Below are 23,065 nucleotides of genomic sequence, written 5' to 3' on the forward strand. Positions count from 1 at the left end.
TATCCATATGACTTAATATTTTTTTTTTTTTTATTTTTAAACATTTATACAATATGAATTTATTCAAAGTATAGGCCATTGTTAGCTATGATTTTTTAAGCCAATAATGAATCAAGTCAATATCTGATACTCTGTTTCAAAGTGAAGCGTATCCAAGAAAAAGAGTTCTGCATCAATCGAAGCACATAGTAGATCAACCACTTCATTCTACATACTTTTTAAGAGGTATTGTAACATGTGGCCGAGCGTTGTCACGATTAAATATTACTTTTTCATGTCTGGCCGGATCGTTCGGAACATGTTCGCTGTGATGGTCTGGTCATATTTCAGCAGCTCATAACAGATAGGACACAGAATTACCTTAGCGCCATGGATTTTTGGCTTTAGTGTCGATTCGGTTGGTTGTCCGGGTTTTACATACGATCTCTTACGCTTCAGGTTATTGTAATTAATCAATTTTTCATAGCAAGTAACGATGCGACGCAAAAATGATTTTCTTTTATAGCGTTCAAGTATCATTTCGGACATGTAAAGTAGTCTTTCAAGGTCATTCTGCTTCAATTGGTTTTCATTTGTTTCAATTGTTTCCCAATTTCCCTGCTTTTGGATGATTCCTGCTGCTCGAAAAGGTTTTCAAATTGCTGTTGGAGTAGCTCCTAATCATTTTGCAAGCTCTTATTGAGTTTTACCAAAATCTTTTATGTAGTAATGCCTCCAATTCTTGACCTTCAAACTTTTTTGACTGGCCTGGGCGATCTTTGTCTTCCGTCACAAAATCACGACTTCTGAACCAAACAAACCATCTCTCGCACGTTGCACAGAGGGATTTTGGTGTCAAAAAGTCAATTTTTCAAACACTCAATTTTAAAAATCAAATGATGCAGTTTTGTAGAGAAATGTTTAAAGATAAAATGTACACTTATAGTTTTAAGAAAAATTTAATTTTATTTTTAAAAAAATTGAAGTAAAGTCCACGCAAGGGTGTTAAGCAAAAATTTAAATATATTTTCACGCAATTCAGTGGTTTATATATGTATAATTTTCGTAATAATACCATTTACCTTTAACATATTTGAAAAATATAACATTTCTCCATAAATAAAAAAAAAAATATGGGGATATCATAAACCGTTAATAAGATATGCTCAAATCTATAAGTCTCTAAAAATTATTTTATTTTGGATTTTCCATGGAGAAAAAAAATGTAGCCCCACTATCCCCCAAGATGTTTCTTTAATAAAATGAAAGTTGGGAGTGTCTTGTTTCTATTAAAAGAAAAAATAGTTTTCGGAAGTTTTCGGAACAGGATGAAAACTTAAAATTATTTGTCGAATAATAAACGAAACATCAAACAAATTCTTATCTATTTATGGGTTTTGTGGGCGGTGATCATGGCCGATTTTATTGAAACTCGGCATGCGTTCTTCTTTTGTTTCAAAAAATATATGTACGAACTTTCTAGACTTTTACTATGGTCAGTGGGCGTGGTCGATTTTGATAAAATTTTATTTTTTTTTTAGTTTAGTCTATATAATTCTCGGTGCCAAATTTCAATGCTCTACGACCATTCCATGCTGTGAGCATGGTCGATTTTATTGAAACTCGGCATCCATTCTTCTTTTGTTTCAGGAAATATATGTACCAAATTTCTAGACTTTTACTTGGATAGGAACAATGTTATGCGAAAAAATCCATTTGGACTGTATGGGCAGTGGGCGTTTGGCGTGGTCGATTTTGATAAAATTTTATTTTTTTCTTAGTTTGGTAAAATTCTCTGTGCCAAATTTCAGCGCTCTACGACCACTCCTTATAATTTTTGCCAAAAAATGTATGAAGCCATCCCTCTGTGCGTTGTAACCGATGGAACACATTCACCATGTGCTTCAGTGGCACTTTTTTTCAAATTGAAGATGTAAAGCAAAAAACTTCGAACATTTTCGAGGCAAAAAAAACTTTGTTGTTTTAATTTTAATGTTCAATAACACTATGTGTAATTTTTTGAGTCATAAATAACCATATACGGACACCACTACGTGACGTGTCTCCCAGTTTTGCCCAAAGTCATGCAATTTTTTATGGACTTTCAAAGATTTGGGGCCTCGGTGTCATTTTTGCAAAAAAAGTGATAATTTTCTCAGACTCATATCTTGCAAACATTTCGGATTTTTTATTTACTCTTTGAGGCAAAATTGTAGCCATTGTCATAAAGAACAAAAATTGTGAACATATAAAATCAAAAAAACTTCATCTTCAAGATCAAAATCTCAAAAAATTTTAAAAAAAATTCAAAAATTTATTTTTTGGTCTTTTTTTTGGTGTCCGTATATGGTTATCTTTTTCATGTTGCTCTGTGTAATAAGTGAAAATAAATGACAGATATGTACCCTTCAAAATAAAATATAATTTATTAAAAACAAAAAACCGTGTTCAAAAGATACTCCATCTATTGAAAATACAGCATTTTTTGTCATACACGCAATAATAGTATTTAACAAAATTCTTCGCTTTTAAAGCTCATTTCCAAAAAATCTTCTAGGTTGGTGTATTACAACACTATTACAAGAAAAAAATGTTTCATAAAAATTTAAATAAACTTAAAAAAGCTGAGTAGTTAATCGATATTTAAATTTTAGAAGAATATCATTTCATTTAAAAAAGACCGCAGTATTTTATAAGTATTATTATACAAAAATCAACTTTCAATCAAGCTTTCTACTATTTTTACGCTTCTTCAAATTGCGCCGGCAAAATTATACCGATTAGGTTTTTTACAATTTAAAAATTGTTAACTTAAAACAAAGAAATTTAATATACCAAATAGCTATTTATAAACCTATAAATGTTGTATATTCTTAACTATTTACAGCTTGACACAAATTTAAAAATTAATTTAATGTAAATCTAAAATTGTCACCTTAAAAACAATGTAATTTACTTGACCCCAACTTTTTCGCATTAAAAATGTCTCGCATTAAAAAAGTCTTATTGATTTTTCACAATTTCAATTTGTTATCCCCCTCCGCTGTGTACATTTTCTTCCATTATTATTTCATTTAATTTGTATTTAATTGTTTTTATAGCTTAATTAGTTTTTCAATTAATCCTTCCACTGATATGACAACCAAATTGAGCACTTTTTGCTTGTTATTGTTATTATTATTATTGTAATATGTATGTACATATGCATGTACTCTCTCTCACTGTCTCTCTGAATATGAAACTGGGGGAAAAAGCACAGACACAGACTTAGTGGCCCCAAAAACAAACAATACTCTAGTTAAGTAAGAGAGAGTGACAGAGAGAGGAAGAGTTTGGGGATAAAATTATTACAAATACAACAATAAATAAATATGTATATAAAACCGACTGTCTAACAGACTGACAACTCTATAATACCCGCACGTATTAAATGCAATCAAAAAATGTAAACGAACAAAACAAAAAAAAATTAAAAAAGAAACTTTTTTAACAATAATGACAGAAAGAGACAACATTTTGTTGTTGTTACAAGAAAAGTAGCATTTTGTTGTAAAAACAGCTGAGAAATTATTATTTTTATTTCTTTGATATAAAATTAGAAACACACATAAAAATTATGACAAAAATTAAAAAGTTTCTTTCGCCAAGCTGTATAAAATTGTTCAAAAAAAAAAAACAACAAAATAAAAACCATGACACGGAACCGTAACAAAAAGGTGACAAAATTATATGAACTATTTAACATTAAGAAACGACTGAAAAACAACAACTAACTAACCACCACTAACAACCAACAACAACAAAATATGTAGTACTATTTTAGTTTTATTTATTATGTATTTTTTTATACTGTGAGTTTGGATGTATTTGTAATTCAAACAAACAATACACTTTAACACTTTTTTTCCAACTACTATTTGGAATTATTAAAAACCACAATGGCTGTTAAAAGTAATAGAGTTTAAATTTTCTGTGTTTATCAATGTGCTATACAGAACCATCAAGCGAAAAAAAAACAACAAGAAGGAGCAACAATTATATTGTAGTTAAAAAGAGATAAAATGATACAACTGCTGCTTCTTCAGCACAATACTGTTGTTACACATGGAGTTGTAAATAAATTTGCTGTAGTTGTTGTCTGTCCATCACCCATTAATAAAATTACCCCTCTCTGAGAAATCAATAGTGAACAACAAAAAACACATGAAAAAACTCACCATGGTGAATAATAAAGGGGCGTTGTTTTTGTGTTTTAAAAGGAGAACTTATTAAATTCACCTCTGCACATGGTTGAACTACATTAGAACAGAGTGAGAGCATATGAATACGGTAGAAAAGAGATGGTGGTAGTTTAACCACAAAAAAGAGTATAAACAAATATAAAAATGGTGTTCGCTTAGGCCAACGTCTGCAAGAGTAAAAGAGCTATATATACAACTATTTCTTTTGCTCTTTGGTTTGTCAGCTCAATGTTTTTATTTTTGTGTGTTTTTTTGTTGTTTTCAACCACCTTGTTTAGTATTTTCACACACTATAACAATTTGGGGAGAATAATTGAGTATCTGTGAGCAGTGAGTGCAGTGTGTGCTGTATCTGTGAGGTTTTAAGTGAATGAACCGAGATTTCATATGAATACTTAACAGTTCAGTTGTTAAACAGTCGTGATCTCAGAAAGACGTGTCTGATGTCAACGAGCGCTTAAAATTTAATTTGACTTGAACAAAAAAAGAAACAAACAAAATAATTAGAGAATATATTACAAGTGTTTTATTTTTTTTTGCCTTTGTATAACATGACAAGCAAAAGAGAGAGCAAACAATTTAAAAATTAGCAAAAATTAATCAGGCAATCATTTAATTAAAAACAAATTTTCCAATTACTATTGGAAAAACACTTTATAATCAAGTGCTAAGGAATTAAAACAAATCAATTTACAAACAAGGAATACTAACTACAAATAAAAGTGCAATGTTTTAAATAAAATAAAAAAAATAAAGAAAAAGTTCTTAATTGACAAAAAAATATAAAAGAAATTAATTTAAACAAAAAAATATTTTTCCAGTGTTAATTAAAAATAAAAAAAGACTGTTGTTAAAGCATTAATTTCATTTTAAAACTACAAACTTTATGTTGAAATTGTCATCTTCAGGAATGACAGTCACTGGTTTACGTGGGAATATGACTAGCCCGACGGTACCGCCGCAAACAGCTATGAACACTACTACCAGCTCCACCACAGTTGTTGTTGCACCACTCAACACAACTACTACAGCTTCATCACTGGGGGCCACCACACCCACCTCGCCCTCGGCCCTAATTATGGCCCATCAACAGCATTTAAGGAATTTACAGCATTCCCATCATGCCATCAACAAAACCACATCGAGACTTAGTAATTTTAGCGTGGCCTCTTTGCTGGCCGACACAAGGCCACGTACGCCACCCTGCAGCGGAGACAATGGCTCACAAACGCTACCCACAAATCTATCGAGTACACCTTCGGCCGCTACTTCACCCGTATCACATGAATCGACCTCATCACCTGCCTCACCAAATCATCATCAACATCATCAGCATCAGCACAACCAACACAATCAGTCCCAGCAACATAACCAGTTTCATTCCGTAGCCATGGCCCACCATGCCAATTTACTGCATGCCGCCCAAGCGGCAGCGGCGGCTCATGCCCAACATCAACATGCGGCTGCCATGGCAGCGGCGGCAGCTGCTGTTGGTGCCAGCAATCCCAATGGACCACATTTAACACATCATTTGCCTAATCACTTAAGACATCCGCTAAATCCCAGTGGCATGCCAACAGCTGGTTCCCTGCTCATACAAACCAACACCTCTCCCTCACCAAATAGCAACAATCCCTCGACCACCACACCGCCCGCTTCCTCGGCCAGTTCCACGGCCAACACCGAGTGCAATGTCAATTCAACTACCTCCACACTACCGACGGCGAAAAGTGAACGTCATTCGCCCATTGGTTCATCCATAGACTCTGAATTGGAATACGATGACGAGCTGAATGAACACGATCTGGAGCATGATGAGGAGGAGGATTCGATAGTCGATATCGAAGACATGAATGCTGATGATTCACCGCGTTCCACACCTGATGGCTTAGATTCCAGTAAGTCGCCCGATGGCCATGGTTCTCTGCCCAATTCACCACATTTATTGTCACCCGCCGCTTTAGCAGCTTCCGGACATGTGCCCATAAGACCGACACCATTTAGTGCTTTAGCTGCCGCAGCAGTAGCCTGGGGTGGTATTGGTGGTGGCGGTGTACCTTGGCCAGGAGCCAGACAAATGCCACCATTCGGACCACCAGGTTTATTTCCCGGTCAAGGTTTTGGCGGAGGAGGTAAGTGTCACTTTATTTTTCATTACTTTTATTATTTTTTTTTAAACAAAAGCAATCATTTTTGTTTAAACAAAAGCAATTTAACAAATGGCTTCTTCCTCATTAATACTTATCTTAATTAATGAATCACTCATGAATTGAGCTGCCATTGGGAGAAAGAAATGCGGGTTGCACCCTCTTAAAACAATGACAATTTAGGGAGATTTTAAACCCCGCCATCCTAATTGTTATTATGATTATGACAAAAAAAAAACCGTACAAAAATAACCACAATATCATTATCTCGTAAATTGCAATTTATGAAGACCAGGGCTAGTTAAGCAGTCATGAGTTGTGGCTTTTTGTTTCCATGTGTTTAACAGTTTATTTAGTCTGCTACTCTGGCAATAAAAATCTGACAATTATTTTATTAAATTCATTTAAAAAGGGAAATAGTGTTGTATAAAAAAAAGCTTACGTTTGTTTTTATTATACGCTGGCTTTTTTTTGGTTTTACAAAATGCACAATTCACACTTGGGCAAAGAAAAAAATATAGTATGAAAAGAAAAACTTGGAAAATTTTACATTTTGCATATGATTAAAGAGAGCTAAATAAAAACTAGTGTTTTCCAAACATTTCTCACATTAAAAGGGTCAGGTTAACATTCTTTATGCCCATAGTTTTTGCAGCCAGTGGTCAAAGTAGAGGAACCAAGAAAAGAAAATAAAAAACTTGCAACACTTTGTCTGTGTCGGTGTTCATTTTGAAAGTGTGGCTACACTGATAACGAACCCTTTATACAAGAATTTCCGGAGTTTTTTCTTCTTTTTAAACATTTTGGCAAAAAACAACTTCATGGTGTTTTATGTGGTCGGAAGAAGTAACTTGTAATTCATATGAAAGTTAGTTTATAAACTAAGGTTGTTTAGCTGTTTTTCTTTTTCTGTTTGAAAAACACTAATACTATTTGAAATTCATAGACATAGGGAACTAAAATTATACTAAATTTTTTCGAGTATAATTAAAGGTTTGTTATAATTTTGAAGTATTTGTATTCGTAAAGTGTTTCAAATTCTAATTGTACCTCTTTAAGATTCTGAATTTCCTAAAGTTTTGCAGTTTTTGTTTCAATATTCAACATGTCGTAATTGGGGACCAGAAATGGTCTCCAGTTAAAAAAGCCAATTGATCTGTAGTAAATTTTATTGAAATCGGAAATGTCTAATCCAAAAATAGCACTGTATTCTCTCAAATATATGTTTATAAAGCTTAAAGCATGACGTGTTTGTTGTAAACCTAGAGCTTCAATTAAAAAGTTTAGATTTAATAGTTCATATATAGTTTCTTTTTACTGATTTTAGATTTGATTATTTTGATATAATTGAAATTATCTCTCTTCCTTTAACAAAATCTTACACAACAGCGTTAATAATTTCTTATATTTTTTTTTGGTTAGTTGCTTCCTATATTTCCTTTTGTTTGAGCGCCTTGTCGCATTTCTCTCGCCTTACAAAAACAGGTGACAATTTTCTTATTAGTTTATGTTGTAACACATTTGTTGAAAGAGTGCTGTCTCTTTGTTGATTCTTCGTCTTCTTTACAACGTTCATATTGTAGGTATTTGTTTTATGCAGCTAAAGAGACTTTTACCTGTCACATTATTTTCTTTTATCGATACGATAGTCGAGTGTTTTGTCACACAGCAGGTTATCGCTGTCAACAGTTCGTCTTCTTTAAACACGTACAATGAAAAGAAAACACCAGCCAGCCAACAACTGAAACACTGTGTGCAACATCTTGGTGAAACTTTAAAGAGACAGAGTTTTGTTGTACGAGTGTTTAAAGTCAAAGTGTGTGAAGTATTTAAAGCCTTTTTGCTGTTATTTTTTTTTTGTGTGTTTTTTTGAAACAAAAGGATACTTGAGGAGTTTTGAAGCCCAACAAATACTGTCAGATTTTTCATTATGATAAAATGAGACAAGACAAACAAAACACTCGTTTTAGACACAAGCACTTGCACAAAACAGAAATATATATTTGACAAGCGGCACAAGTCGGTCATTTACTTTCAAGTCTTGGTATTTTATTAACTACATGCAGCAGTACAATGCTTTACCACGACTACCGTTTGTACATTCGGACAGACTTGACATATTACACCTGATTATTAACCTTATTGCTGTGTTGTCTTTTTTTGTTACACTTAATTAGCTAAAGGAGAAAAGAATTTAATATTTGTTACAATTTCGTTTAAGAAAAACAGCTTTTTTTTATTAGATAAGACTTTTTACCACACACTTACTTACTTATTTATTTTGTTTTTACTATCTTTTACACTTTTCTCACACGCGCTGCTGTTTTTTCCTAAATTTAATTATTTTTCTTCTTTAGTTGCTAATGTATAGTGTAGAGCCATAAACTACCATAAATTTTTATATCTTTAACTGTGATAAATTGTCTAGAAATGCAGCTTTTTTCATTCATTCATTCCTTCTTCATTGTTAAGCTGTTTGTTGTTGGCTGTTGCTTGCCTCTAAGTTGCAAGTTGTTTAATTTTTTTTTGTTGAATTTAGCTTCATGGTGTTGGTGTGTGCAATTATAACAACAATTAATTGTTTGGAAAAACTAGTAGGTGTGTCTTGTTGGTTTTTGTTGTTTTTAGTTTCCTATTTACAACACTTTTGTTTAAATGTTACAAAAAACAACCCACCTTTAAAACACGCAATTTTGTGCAGCAAATACCAACAAAAAAAAAAAAAAAGAAAAGAGTGAAGAAACAAAACAAATACTTAAAGTCTTGACATGCATAACTTTTAACACCATTTGTTAAAGCCATGCAACTGCTACAGTAAAAACTCTTTAAACAGACTGCTGTTAATGTTACATTTCATTGAGTAATAAATCCGTTAAACCAGACACTAATGTCTTTATTTTCTTAAACATTTTTATGTAACTTTGCTGTAAATATAACTAGAATTTTGTCATGTTTAATTTAAAGGTTTCTTTATAAAGCTTCTGCATTTAAAATCCTACAAAAAAAATATTACAATTTTGCACGCCATTCCTTAGATGCGAAACCCTAGTTTAAAAATAGTTTTCAATTTCTAGTAAATACAATTTTGAAAATGATTTGTTTGCAGTATTTTCTTTATGAAGGCCATAAATTATAGAGGAGAAAAATATTGTTAGTCATTTGTTGTCAACATTGTTAAATTTGCGGTAATTTGTTAATATTAGCCAGGTTGTTGCTGTTGCTGCACTTTTATTTGCAATCTTTGTTTTATTTTTTTGTAGTTTCTATTTACATAGAGGTGCCAGCTTGTCAATGTTTAAAGTAATTTACATGTACATATGACCACGTAGCTATATATTTTTCTTCAACAGTAAATTACTATTTCTATTTATATTTGTATTTGTCTACATACATATCTGTCTTGTCAAAGCAATTAGCAATATTATTATTATTAATAAACATTGATGACATTTATATGGCATTTATAGACTAATCACTTGTTAGGTTTTTGTTTAGCTTTTTTTGCAAAAAAAAAAATAAATAAATAAAACAGCTACTGAAACTAAAAAGAAAATAATAATTAACAAACACCTTTTAAATGACCATGAATAGAAAATAAATACAATACAATACATTCATTATTAATATGTTTCCAATTAATATTCATAATTTTGAAATGAAAGTTTAGTTGTTTTATGGTTAAGTCGGTTTTATATTTTTATGGGGTTTATGTTTTATTTAAAGAAAGCAAGCAGCTAGCGTCAGGTCTTAAATTAAGAAAGCCTATTATATGTTTTTAATTTAAATTATAAGGTATTTCTTTTACAACGTCTACTCTAATGTAAACCATTCTGATATTTAAGTTTGAACCTCTTAAACTTCTTTTAACTATAGCTTAATTAAGTTTTTAAAGTTCTGAAAGATTTCAAAGACTTTAGTTCTATTAAATTTTAAATTCTATTCTGCTTTTAAATAAAACAGTTTCGAAAGTTAAGTTCAAAAATCTTAAACTTCATTTAAATATAGCTTAATTAGGCTTTGAAAGTTTAGAAAGAATTCAAAAAGTTTATTTCTATTAACTTTTAATTTATGTTCTCATTTTAACAGCTTTTAAAATGTGTACATAGAATCTCATGAAGTTATATTTGGTCAATTCACAAAGTCTCTTATCAGTCATATTGTCTTAATGTCCTAATATATCACGAATCGGCAACTCGCCATAACCGACTCTTAGGCATTCGGCGCAGGTCTCTGCTAGTTGGTTACGATAACACAATAGCATACAGAGTATTATTATTTTAGGACATTTTTTGCTTGAAAAACAATAAAAACCATTGTGAAATATTAGGACATTATGACAATATGACATGATAAGAGACCTTGTGAATTGACCAATTATATTTCTAGCTGCAGTCAAAGAGCCATTGTTTTGAGGCCTGGTTCACAATATCGAATGAAAGATTTCGTTCGCATTCAAAGTGAAAAAAACTGATTTTCCTTTCCCTAACTTCATATTTATATGAAGGCATCAGTTTTCTTTCTCTTAGAATGAAAACGGAATCTTTCATTCGATATTGTGCAACAGGCAACAGCTATTCTAGTGAATAGCTTGATTTTCAAGATTTTGTCAACTTAAACTTGGTTTATTAAAAGTTTAGTTAAACTTTTAAAGCTTTTTCATTAAAACATGTTTGTGTTCTTAAAAATAAACAAAAATTTAACAAACAAATTTAAATTTAAAATAAGTAAGGTCTTTTTTTCATTTTAAACTCAGTTTATTAAAAGTTTAGTTAAACTTCTAAAGTTTTTTCATTAAAATATGTTTGTGTTCTTTCAATTAAACAAAAAATTAACAGACAAACACAAATTTAAAATTTAAAAAAAGTATTTTTTCTCAATTTAAACTCAGTTTATTACTTAGTTTATTTAAAGTTTAGTTAAACTTTTAAAGTTTTTTCATTAAAATATGTTTGTGTTCTTACAATTAAACAAAAATTTAACAAACAAAAACAAATAAAAAAAGTATTTTTTCAACTAAGTTTATTAAAGGTTTAGTTAAACTTTTAAGCTTTTTATATGACTTTTTATCAAACTTAAGTTTTGTTCATGAGTGTAATTTATAATTACTACAAATAAATAAATATATATTTCTTTTTTTTTTACTCTGAGATTTTCTTGCAATTTTTTGTAAGTCACGCACACTTATAGGCCACTATTAGCGAGTAAGACTTTTTCCATCTTGTCTGTCTCTTCTATATCTTTCTCTTGGTGATATTTTTTTGTGTCAACTAAATTGGTTTATACGATTTTCTGCATTTCTTTTTACCCTTTTTTAAAAAACGCAAGAAAACATTGCACAAAAACAGAAGAAAAAAAAAACGTTGCCATGTCATTTCTACGGCAAACTGAAAACGTGAGTAGGTTGAAAATGGTATTTACAGCTGTATGTCTGTAACTGTGTCCGTCCTGTTTATTTTTTCATATTATTTTTTATATATTTTTTTTTGTATTCACTCATAATAAACATACACGCATTTTCAGCTCAAAGCCTAAACATCTTATCTTAACTTGGCTGGTTAAAACGAACATAAAACTCAAGTTAAATGATAAAATGAAATGGGAAACAACAACATGGTCATTTGGCCCATACAAACATGTAAAGTGAGATACAGAAGAAGTAAACAAAAAAATACAATAGCAACAAAAAAAAAGAACTAGTTAAACAGCCATAATTACATACTAAATAGCGAGAGGAAAGTTAACTTTAGTTTATAGTTAAGGCCTGAAAAGATATCAAGGAATTTTAATAACCACACACATCATATAACGCTTATTAATTAAAACTTGGTCCAACACAAGCAGCAGCAACAGCAATTATCTGCAAACATGCTAACAAAAAAAAAAAAAAAAACTGGGAAATTCTAGGAAAAATCAATAAATGTGCAAATTTATTTAAAGAAAAGCTACATTTTTTGTAATTTTGGCTCTTGATTGTTGTTGCATGATTGTGTATGTTGTCAATTAGGAGTTTGTTTTGTATTAGTTTGTTATGTTTGTGTTATGATATTGTATATTTTTACCTTAAATTGTTACAGCAATTTTCTTCCATAAACAAACATTTATTAGCAACAACATGTTGTTGTCCACATTACTGCTGCTGTGTATCCAAAGGTATTTTCGTATTGTTGATTTCAATTAATTTGCAATCTCTCTAAGGTATTGTAACACAAAATAAGCCCCACAATAAACCAACCATCAACAGCCATTATTGGCAGAGTGATGAAATGTCTACGATCATCATCATCGTTATTATCGTCATCAGCCATTATAAACCAGCCATTATTGGTTAAAAGCTATAAAATGTTGTTAAACTTAAGTTTAGTTTGGTTTTTTTTTATATATTATTTCTCAAGTCTGGTTTTGATTTTTTTGAACCCCTCTTGTATATGTTTGTTTTTTTTTAGGTCTAATGTGTGAGAGTATTGTGGCAACAACGCGTTGCAAATTGCTTTGCAATTAGTTTTTCATTAAATTAAAACGCGTTGCAATTTTTGTAACCATATTAAGATTTTTAATTGCAAAAAATCTTTTTTTTTTGTAGATTTGTTGTAATTGTTTTTTGTTGCTGCAATTTGATTTCTTGTAAAGTGATCATTTTTTTTTGTTCGCCTTAAAGTGAAAACGATTTCACAATACATTTTCAACTACTACTCATACAGAGGCTAGGTTTGTTTTGTTTTGTTTGTCTTTTATCTAACGATCTTACAATCTAGCTGGTTGTATGACTGTCGATCACCAAGTATTTGACAGGTCGCCTCTTTATTGCTGCTACAGAAACAACTAACAGTTTTAGAAAAAAAAAATACAAAAACTAAATGATTTAATGTAATTATACGCCTGAGTGTAGGCAATTGTTAAGTATTTGCTGTTTTTTCTTCACGTTTCGCATTGAATTTCATAACAATTTTGTTGTTTGTCATTTAATTAATACCAAATTAGTTAAATTCTAAATTAAATGAAAAACAAGTGCTATTTTATTGCAAATAAAACATGTTCAAGTTGCCAAACGCCCCCAGACCAGACCACACAGAAAACTATTTTTAAACTTTTTTTTGTTTAGTTTCAACAATTTTAACTTAAACAGCTAAATTGTAACTGTGTCAATTAAATTACCCAATTAACACCTTCTTAGTTAATACAAATATGTATATGTATTTAAGGGGCAGTTCTTAAACTTTTTTAATTGAAAAATTTCTTAAATATTTAAATTTTTGTACAATAGTTTTTATTAAGCTTATTTTAGCTTATTATTAATTTGGTTACTAAGTTTCTTTGAGTTGTGTTTTGTTTATTGATTTGTCAAAACAAATGTTTAAACGCTTGTTATCAAAAATATTTTATTTTTAGCCACGTTAACTAACTAACACCAAGCCTTAAAACCCCAAAACCAGTTGTTACTGTTTTATTTACATAAACTTTTAAAATTCAAATTTTTCAACTTAATTTTTTTGTTGTAGGGCTTTTATTTTTACAGTATATTAAATTGAAATTAATCGCTTATAAAAATGTTTAAACAAAAACAAATACTTGTTGATAAATAAACACTTTTTTCTACTGAGTTGATATAATATACTAAAATAAAAATCAACAAAAATGTCACACTAATTACTTAATGATCGAGAAAACAGCCAAAACAAAACTATAAAAAAAAGACTCTAGAAATATTAAACTACTACCTGACTTACTGGTTGACACACAAAAAAACTAAAACAAAAATAATAAAATTAAAAATGTAGATGCCTTAAAAAACGCACCAAGTGGAATTAAATGAAATTAAAAATAGTGCCAGAACAAATTTACATTTTAAATTTGCATTTTTAGTGCTTAAAAATCTTTTTAATTAGCAGTTTATAGTTTTAAATTCAAAATCCTAAAATGCCAGTTACGAAATTTTACCCCAAAATACATAAATTGTGCCTCAATTAAATACATCTTATACATGTTTAAAGAAGTAAAAATTTCCTTTCAAAATCTTAAAAATTGAGTTAAGCTCTTTTGCCTCTTAATTCCAACTAAATAAATTAGGCACTAAATTTGATTTTTATTATAAATAAATTAAAAATTTCTTTAAAAGTTTAATTTTTATTTGTTTCAAGGCGAATTTTAAATAATTTAGCTATAAAATTTATTTTAGTAGACCTTTGAATTGATTTTGAATTCTGAAAGAATTTTACTATTTCCTGGACAAAGTTCAAGTTCAACACCCACCTGAAAAAGTTAATTTCTTTAACTCATTTCGTACGTTAGAACATTACATTACCAGATAACGTTTCAGAAGCTATAATAGAATAATAGACATTTTAGAAAGTTATGGCTAAAATAATTGGAGTTTTAGTTTCTTTCTTTCAACCTTAAGATTTGGTAAAAAAACCTTTTCTCTATCTAAGTTCTCTTAATTTCTGACTGAGAACATTCACAAATGTTTCATGATCTCTTTGAGGTACTTAAACCCTTTTACCTCTCAACATCTTTAAAGCAAAAACTGCTAACATTTACTAGCTTAACATATAGTTATTATTATTGCTTAAAGTTCTTGGAATTTTTTAAAGATTTCAAAAAAGTATCAATTTCATTTCGAAATAAAATTTTTATAATTTCAAATAACAAATAAGCACACGCTTATTCCTAATTAAACGAAAAAATAAAATAAAAACAAAAAAGCAAAGCAATTCAATTAAATTAATTGTTTAATTAATTGTGAAATTAAAATTTGTGTTAATACCACCATTCTTCCGTCTTTTAGCTTCCATCAGTCAGGTTGTTTTTTTTTTATTTTTGGTGAAATTGAAATTTTGTTTTCATTGTTTGTTGATTTAATACTTTTGTTAATTTTAAGAATGCCTTTGTTTCATGCATTTACAAATGATGCAATAAATTATGGTTGTCTCTTCTTCATTTTCAAACTACTCATTCTGGTTGCTGTTCTTTCTCTGCCACAACTGTTAATGCAGCATAGTGTTGCATGGCTGGCAAACAGCAGCAGCATCAGCATCATAGCAAGCAGGCTGTAATAATGCTGCTGCATCATTGTAAGCAGTTGTGTGTTTTTCTGTTTTATTTATTTTTTTGTTTTTTGGTTGCAAGCCATGTGACCTTATTATTTATATAAATTTATACATACATATATTTTGTTGCATTGTTTTTCTGGTTTTTGTGTCATTGTCTGTTTGTCAAGTGTTTTAAATTGTCTTTTATTGTTGTTAAACACTTGAAATTTCAATTTAAATCTTTGTGGTTTTGTGAGGAGGGGAGCCCATATACACTTGTTCCTTTGACTTTTCCCCAGAAAATGAAAATCTAGTCAGCCTTAACATGACTCAAATCAAAATTCCAGGGCCTGTACAACAACAGTAGTTTGCTAAATAAATATTTTTTTCGTTTTTTTTGTTTTGAAGCTCTTGAAGAAAATAATTTAAATTTAATTACTTTATCGATCAAAAGCTATAAAAAACCATAAAAGAATTTACTTTTTTTTTAATTGCTTTTAGTGTTAATGGCTGGTGTGTTTTAAAATTGTCATTTGTATAGCAAGTCTATTTTAGAAATTCCCTGTGTTCTGTGAAATAAATGACGATGATGGAAATCATTTGTTAATGGTGTCAAATGGTTTTGCAATGTCAACACATTTTAAATTTAATTAATTGATTGCTTTTTGTTAAAAAATATATAAAAAAACACAAAATAACACACGCTAAATTAATTGTTTGTTTTATGCTCTATATAAAAAATACATACATAATACTAATTTCTTGTTACTTTTTATTTATTTATTTTTAGACAATAATGAACCTCCTCGCATTAAGTGTAATTTGCGCAAACACAAGCCGAACCGCAAACCCCGCACACCCTTTACCACCCAGCAGTTGCTGTCGCTGGAAAAGAAATTCCGTGAGAAACAGTATTTGAGTATAGCGGAGAGAGCGGAATTCTCTTCCTCTCTAAGATTGACTGAAACCCAAGTGAAAATCTGGTTCCAAAATCGTCGGGCCAAGGCGAAACGTTTGCAGGAAGCGGAAATTGAAAAAATTAAAATGGCTGCTTTGGGTCGTGGTGGTCCAGGGGCTCAATGGGCCATGGCTGGCTATTTCCATCCCAGTTTAATGCATTTGGGTTAGGAAACTCAGCAATCTTAAACCCCTACCACACAAACACACACAGAAAACACCAAAGTTCTCCCTTTCCCCCGATCACTGCTACATTTTTCGACTACTCCCCCCCACAAAAAAACGAAATCTTTCAAAGAGTAAACCCAAAACTTGCGCCTATATAATTTTATTTATATATTATAAAATAAACCCCAAATTGCTGTGATGTTAGCGCATTTTAATTGTAAATATTTTATTTAAAAAGAAAAATCACAAATCTGTAAAAATTTTGTAAATTAATCACCAGAATTAAATCTAAAAAAAGAAACAAACACAGAAAGCACTAAATATGATTCCTAAATTGTAAAGTAAAAAAAAAACAAAAAACCAACATAAATTAAAACAATTTTATGTTAATTGTACATAATAAATAATAGTCTTTTTTTTAAATTAAATTATTCTTCTTTTGTACATTATCTAAACTTCTTACTTATTTTATGTTTCTATTTTAATTTTATTGAAAAATAATTATTGTAATATAAATTGTGTTTATAAGTACAACCAACCAACCCTTTTGTAAGTATGTATTAATTATAATTAATTATTAAATTAATAATAAAACAAAAAAAAAACTCTAGTGTTAAATTATTAATAACAATTAAATAAGTTAAAAATTTTGAAACATTTTGCTGCTAATAAGCAAAATAAAACAAGAAAAAAACAAATGCAAATAAATCACAGTGAATTCAATAAAATCTTATAGAATTTATAATTTATAGTGTATTTATCTTTATTAATTAAATGAATGATTGAATAATTGAAGTATGCATTAATTAATTATTTAATTATTATAATGCTGAATTTAGTTTGTAAGTAAACAGTATCTGTACGTATTAAATTAAAAACAAACAAAAAAAACACACAAAAAACTAAAGAAAAAAATATAAAATTATAGAAAAAAAAAAAAACAAATACAAAGAAATAATTTTTGAAAAAAAAAAACATAAATTCTTTTTTATTCACTTTGCTTTACTTGAACATACATATAGAACTCAAAATTTAATATTTTGAATCTTAAGGGATTAATAATCCATCCCTTGAATTATTTTTGAAACTATTGAAAGGACATATTATCAAATACAGACTATTCCTATACAGTTTTTTAGAATAATGAAGCATAGGAATACATATTTGGAAAATATATTTAGTATGACTTACAATAGCTTGCGAATCTTTTGAACGCGGCTTTTGAAGGGTATATATCTGTATTTTATCCTCACTTAGTTACTGAACATTATAGTGAAAATAACAAATTTTTTTATGCTTCGAAAATGTCGAATTTTGACCAACAAAGCGTCATATGCGGGAAGTTTAGCTTTACTTTTTTAATTTAAAAAGTGCCGTTGAAGAACATCGAGTGTTTACATCGAGTGAATGCGTTTCATCGGTTTAAACGTGCGAGAGGTGGTTTGCAAAACTGGTGAAAAGATCGCCCAGGCCAGCCAAAAAAGTTTGATTAATTGAAGCCATTACTCCATGAAGATTGTTGTGAGACTCAACAGTAGCTTGTTACATCATTGAAAGCTACTCAAGCAACAATTTCAAAATGTTTGCGAGCAGCGGGATTTATCTAAAAGCAGGGAAATTTGGTACCATACGAATTGAAGCTGAGAGTCCTTGAAATACGATTTTGCATGTCCGAAATGATCCTTACACGATATAAAAAAAATCATTTGTGCACCGTTTCATTACTTGCGATGAAAAATGGATCCATTACCATAACCCAAAGCGTAAGAGATTGTATTTGAAGCCCGTACAACTAGCTTAATCGACACCAAAGCCAAATCTGTTGGGAGAAAAAGGTTCCCTATATATTACGAGCTGCTAAAATCTAACGAGACCACCACAGGGAACCTGTACCGAACACAACTGATTCGTTTGAAGCGAGTATTGGCCGAAAAACTCACAAAATATGCCGCCGGACATGAAACTGTTATAATTATTTCATCGTGATATCAATCGGCCACATGTTGCAATACCTGTTAAAAATTATTTATAATGAAGTGGTTGGAAGGTTTTGCCTCACTCCGCTTTGTAGTCCAGTTATTGCCCCTTCCGGATATGATTTATTTCGAGCGATGTAGAAGGTTCTCTCAGTGATACGCTTCACTTTGCAACAGAGTATCCGAAATTGACTTGATTCGTTCTTGGTCTCAAAAGATGAGTAGTTGCCAGAATGGTGAGAAAATGCCAATACTTTGAATAAATTTATATTATAAAAATTTTCAAATTAAAAGCTAGAAATTTTAAAAAATCCCGCATTTTGAAGTCATACACCCAATGCTACGCTATATGACTCAGCCGTATAATTAAACGTTAAACTAAAAATTGTATTTGTGTTAAAAATTTTTTGATTTAGTCGTTGGTGTATTAATTTTTTTGTTCTACATTAAAAAAATGTTTCACTGAATTTACATTTTTTTTATCTTTTGATAAACAAAATATTCAGTCGTGGAGCCAGGGGGATCCTCCCCCCTCTAAAACCAAAATGTTTTTAAATAAAAAGAAAAAAAATTACTTTATTTTCCACCAATTATTGATATGGAAATATGCCTGTCTTTATTAGTATAAAGTTGAGGGCATTTGCTGCTAAAGACAACTTCTACAATAGTTGCCAAAAATGTAGATTTTCTTTTCAATTGATTAATTAACAAATTCTATGTAAACTTAAATTCTAAAGCTGTGTATTAATCCCAAATGACTTGAGAAATCTGGTAAAATGTTCGGAAATCTTAAGCTTGAAATTTATTATATACATCTCCAGGAACTAGTTTCTATTATTTCCGAATGTCTGTAGATTTCTTTTTTGCTCAACATTCTGTTGATGAAATGACAGCTCTATAAATTGAACATTTATAGAACATCAACATTTCGTGATCTGATCAAAATAATTTACAAGGTTATAATTAAACTTGTTCTCCATAACTTTTGAGAGCGCACAACAATTTGCCTTTGGGCGGTAGTTATCTGTGTTTGAGGACTTTCCTATTTTGGGAATTGAGATGAGAAAAAAATTAAAGAAATATATAGAATACAAATTCGGTTGCTATCACGAATCTGTTTTCTCTGTGTAGAATAAGTTTTATATCAGAAAACTCGATCCATAATTGTTTGATATATAGACCAAAAATCTAAAAATATAAAAAACTGGGCTTTCACATATCATTATCTTAAACCGGTTTATTCTTGCACTTATTCTTATAAGAAAGTGCCTACAGTGTATCTGAATCCAGGAAAATGAATACTGCAAAAGACAGCAGTAAGATAAGTAGTCAATGTATCCCTTATAGATAGTAATTGTCACTAATGTCCGACGACTTGGCTGACTTTAATAGATACATATATTTTGGGTCATTTGACACGTATGTGCTCTTTGTAATAAGAGATAATTTTGGTCACTTAATACATCCCATGTAACCTAGCGTGAATTACAAACTGGGTTTCCACAAAATGAGTTGATATAATTCTCATATAGTTTATTTTATTTTTGCTTAAGTATACAGACACATGTAACCTAGTGTGAAGTTAATTGTCACTTACAGAGTTTCGTGTTCGGTTTTAACCGAAATCGCTGCTTTTCAAGGCTAAAAACGGAAACCGACAATTATTCATCGGTTTTTACATCTAATCAATTTTCTGTAGACAAATTCAAAATTTAGAAATGAAAAACAAACTTTTTCATCCAATTTCTCTAATAACAAATCGATTTAAAAATATATTACGATTTCTTTAAATTTTTTAAATTGTATTTCTATAATTGCTTCACATGATGTAGCAGACTAGGCAAGGAAACACAAACTCATTTAAAAATATTGATAACACTAGTATTTCCTGACAATTCTTTTTGTAACAAAGACTTGATTCTTTCATTTCTCAGAAGCATATCAGACATCTATTATGTACATAAATAATTTAATATAATAAAAGTATTAGAAGAAAATGTACCAATTTTCCACACTTGAATCCCCGTCAAGTTTATAATCGAAGTAATTTCCTGATTCTAGGTTCAATATTATAGAAAATTCAAAAAGTACTCCTTAGTTTGGTTTAGTTCTCCTTTTTTTGGTATCATTATACCATTGAGCCCATTATTCCTGATTATTTCTTTACTGAGAAGCATATTAATAAACATAATAATTTAATAGATTAAAAAGTACCATTAAAAGAAAAAGTACCAATTTTCCATCATCCTCTTGAAAACCCGTCAAGTTTGAATTTTAAATTTGTATAGCATTTCTTATATTACACTGTACAACACCAAACAAAATTACGAGGTCCGACCAATAAATTTTGATAGAGGAGACAAAAAAAAGACACGTGTTTCGGCGTTTTGAAAGTTTACATCTGAATTTCATTTGAGGGGGGGTTAAAGTTTCCCAACTCTGGCACATTGTTGTGGTTAATCGTCATAAGAAACCATGTGATCCTTACATTTTAGGTATAAAATGTGTTTAGCAAAGTTATGTAAAATTTTGCGGAGAATATTTTTGTAGAATATGTTAACCCTCTAAATCCACAAGGCATGGGTCTTTTTTGTCCTTCTTTTAAAAATGAGCAAAAAACACCATTACAACTGGGATTTAAAGGGTTAAAATGTTCCGCAAAAATATTATCCGTGAAATTTTACTGTAAGTCCCTGAATACACCAAAACGGAAAATTCAACCACAAAGTCAGAAATAAGACATAACAAAAGAGAGCCGAGGGTTAATTTCACATTTATTAAGAATTTTATTTTAAAGAACATTTTAGGTATAAAATGTATTCAGCAAGTTTATGCAACATGTTACGGAGAACATTTTTGTAGAATATGTTAACCATCTAAATCCTCAAGTCATGGGTCTTTTTTGTCCTTCTTTTAAAAAAGAGCAACAAACTCCATTAAAACAGGGATTTAAGGGGTTAAAATGTTCCGAAAAATATTATCCGTGAAATTTTACTGTAAGTCCCTGAATACACCGAATCGGAAAATTCTCTTATTGGTTGGACCTTGTAATTTTGGAAAAAATTTGATTTTGTTGTATAGTGTTATCAACTGTTTCTATCAAACTTAATATTTAATATATTATCACAAAACCGAAAAAACCCGAAACCGATCGGTTTTCAATTTTTAAAAACCGAAACCGCGGTTTTGAAATTCTTCGGTTTTTTGGAAACACTACTTTAAACGTTTATTTTGCACTGCACATTAAAAAGCTGTTATTTTGCCAATAATCTTTACAAGCAATTGATTATTGGACTGTCTATGATATGTCTTTTTAGCTGACAGTTTGAAGTCAATTAATACCCGTACATGTTAAAATAACTAGTTAATTAGCTGATCAAGTAGCCATTTTGGAGGCTAGTAAGGTAACTGACTATGTAAGCGGTGCCTTGACTACTTTGGACCAGCTGTCAGACAGTCCCATTGTAATCAAAAGGTTCACCCTGCTAAGGACATGCACCTGTTGAAATAACTAGTCACCTAGCTAGTTATGTAACTAGTTCTCACTCTAAATGATGGGTAACATCACTACTTCGGGACAGTCTCCTAGAACAGCTGGGAAGTTATAAGTGCAGTACAATAATCTTCTTTAGAATACTGGTTTCAAATAAGCATGTATAATTTTTCGTAAACAAATTAAACTAACAAACTACAAATAAATACCCCAAATTAGTATAAATTTGATCAAATCTCCCATAGCCAATTTTAGAAAAGTATTGAAGTCAAAAGTTAAGTTGTTCTTACCTTAAATCCTACATTGTTTCGACTGGTTTTCTCTACATATATAAATGTTTGATGAATTGATTTTAGCAATTGATATAAAGTATTTCCTACAAGTTTGTTTTTTATTATTATTTTAGTTTTTGTTTAAGTATGATATGAGGAGACGACTTTTGCTGCAATTGTTATGCCGTATGTGTAAATACATTTATGTAGTAATTACAACCAATTTAGTAGTTTAGTTACAGTAACAATATGGTTCTGCCTTGTATTGTATTGTATTTTTTCCATTGTTGTTGTTTTCGTTTCTATTATTTTGCAATGTACGAGTACAAATAATTTAACAAATGTAAATTAGTTAACATTACGTGAATAATTGGTATTTGTTACAAATGTTAGAATAACTTATTACGAGTAGGTACTTATTTAATACTTATAAACGAGAACATACACAAACTATGCTCGTATTTAGTTGGGAATTTAACAAGATATCTGTGAACTAAGTACTACAACTGCTCTGGAATCAAACAGTAGTATATTGATCCAATAATATAAGAAATAAAAAACGACAAGAATTAAGTAAAATAAATGTGTATCACAGAGTTTTTGATATTGATGACATTCAATAACAACCAATTTATGTATGGATGTATGTATGTATGTTCAACTATTAGAGAGATCAATATGAATGTATGAATTCTATGTATTTTCATTTAACATTTTTTCTTTTTGTAAAGATGTATTATTTATTAATGTATAAATGTTTGTTTAGCCGAGTAGTATGTATGGATTTGTGTATGTGTAATTGTTTA

At 30.0% G+C, this 23,065-nt stretch overlaps 1 protein-coding gene across 1 annotated transcript; it reads left to right on the forward strand.

The window, feature by feature from the left end:
• Positions 1-4,640: 4,640 nt before the first annotated feature.
• On the forward strand, positions 4,641-16,839 carry Dr (muscle segmentation homeobox protein Drop). Its single transcript, XM_065498114.1, has 2 exons — positions 4,641-6,352; positions 16,184-16,839. Exons 1-2 carry the CDS (start codon positions 5,107-5,109, stop codon positions 16,519-16,521), a joined length of 1,584 nt encoding a protein of 527 aa, XP_065354186.1. The 5' UTR covers positions 4,641-5,106; the 3' UTR covers positions 16,522-16,839.
• The last annotated feature ends 6,226 nt before the right edge of the window (positions 16,840-23,065 follow it).

Source organism: Calliphora vicina, chromosome 1 (assembly GCF_958450345.1).
Source record: "Calliphora vicina chromosome 1, idCalVici1.1, whole genome shotgun sequence".
Classification (NCBI taxonomy): Eukaryota; Metazoa; Arthropoda; class Insecta; order Diptera; family Calliphoridae; genus Calliphora; species Calliphora vicina.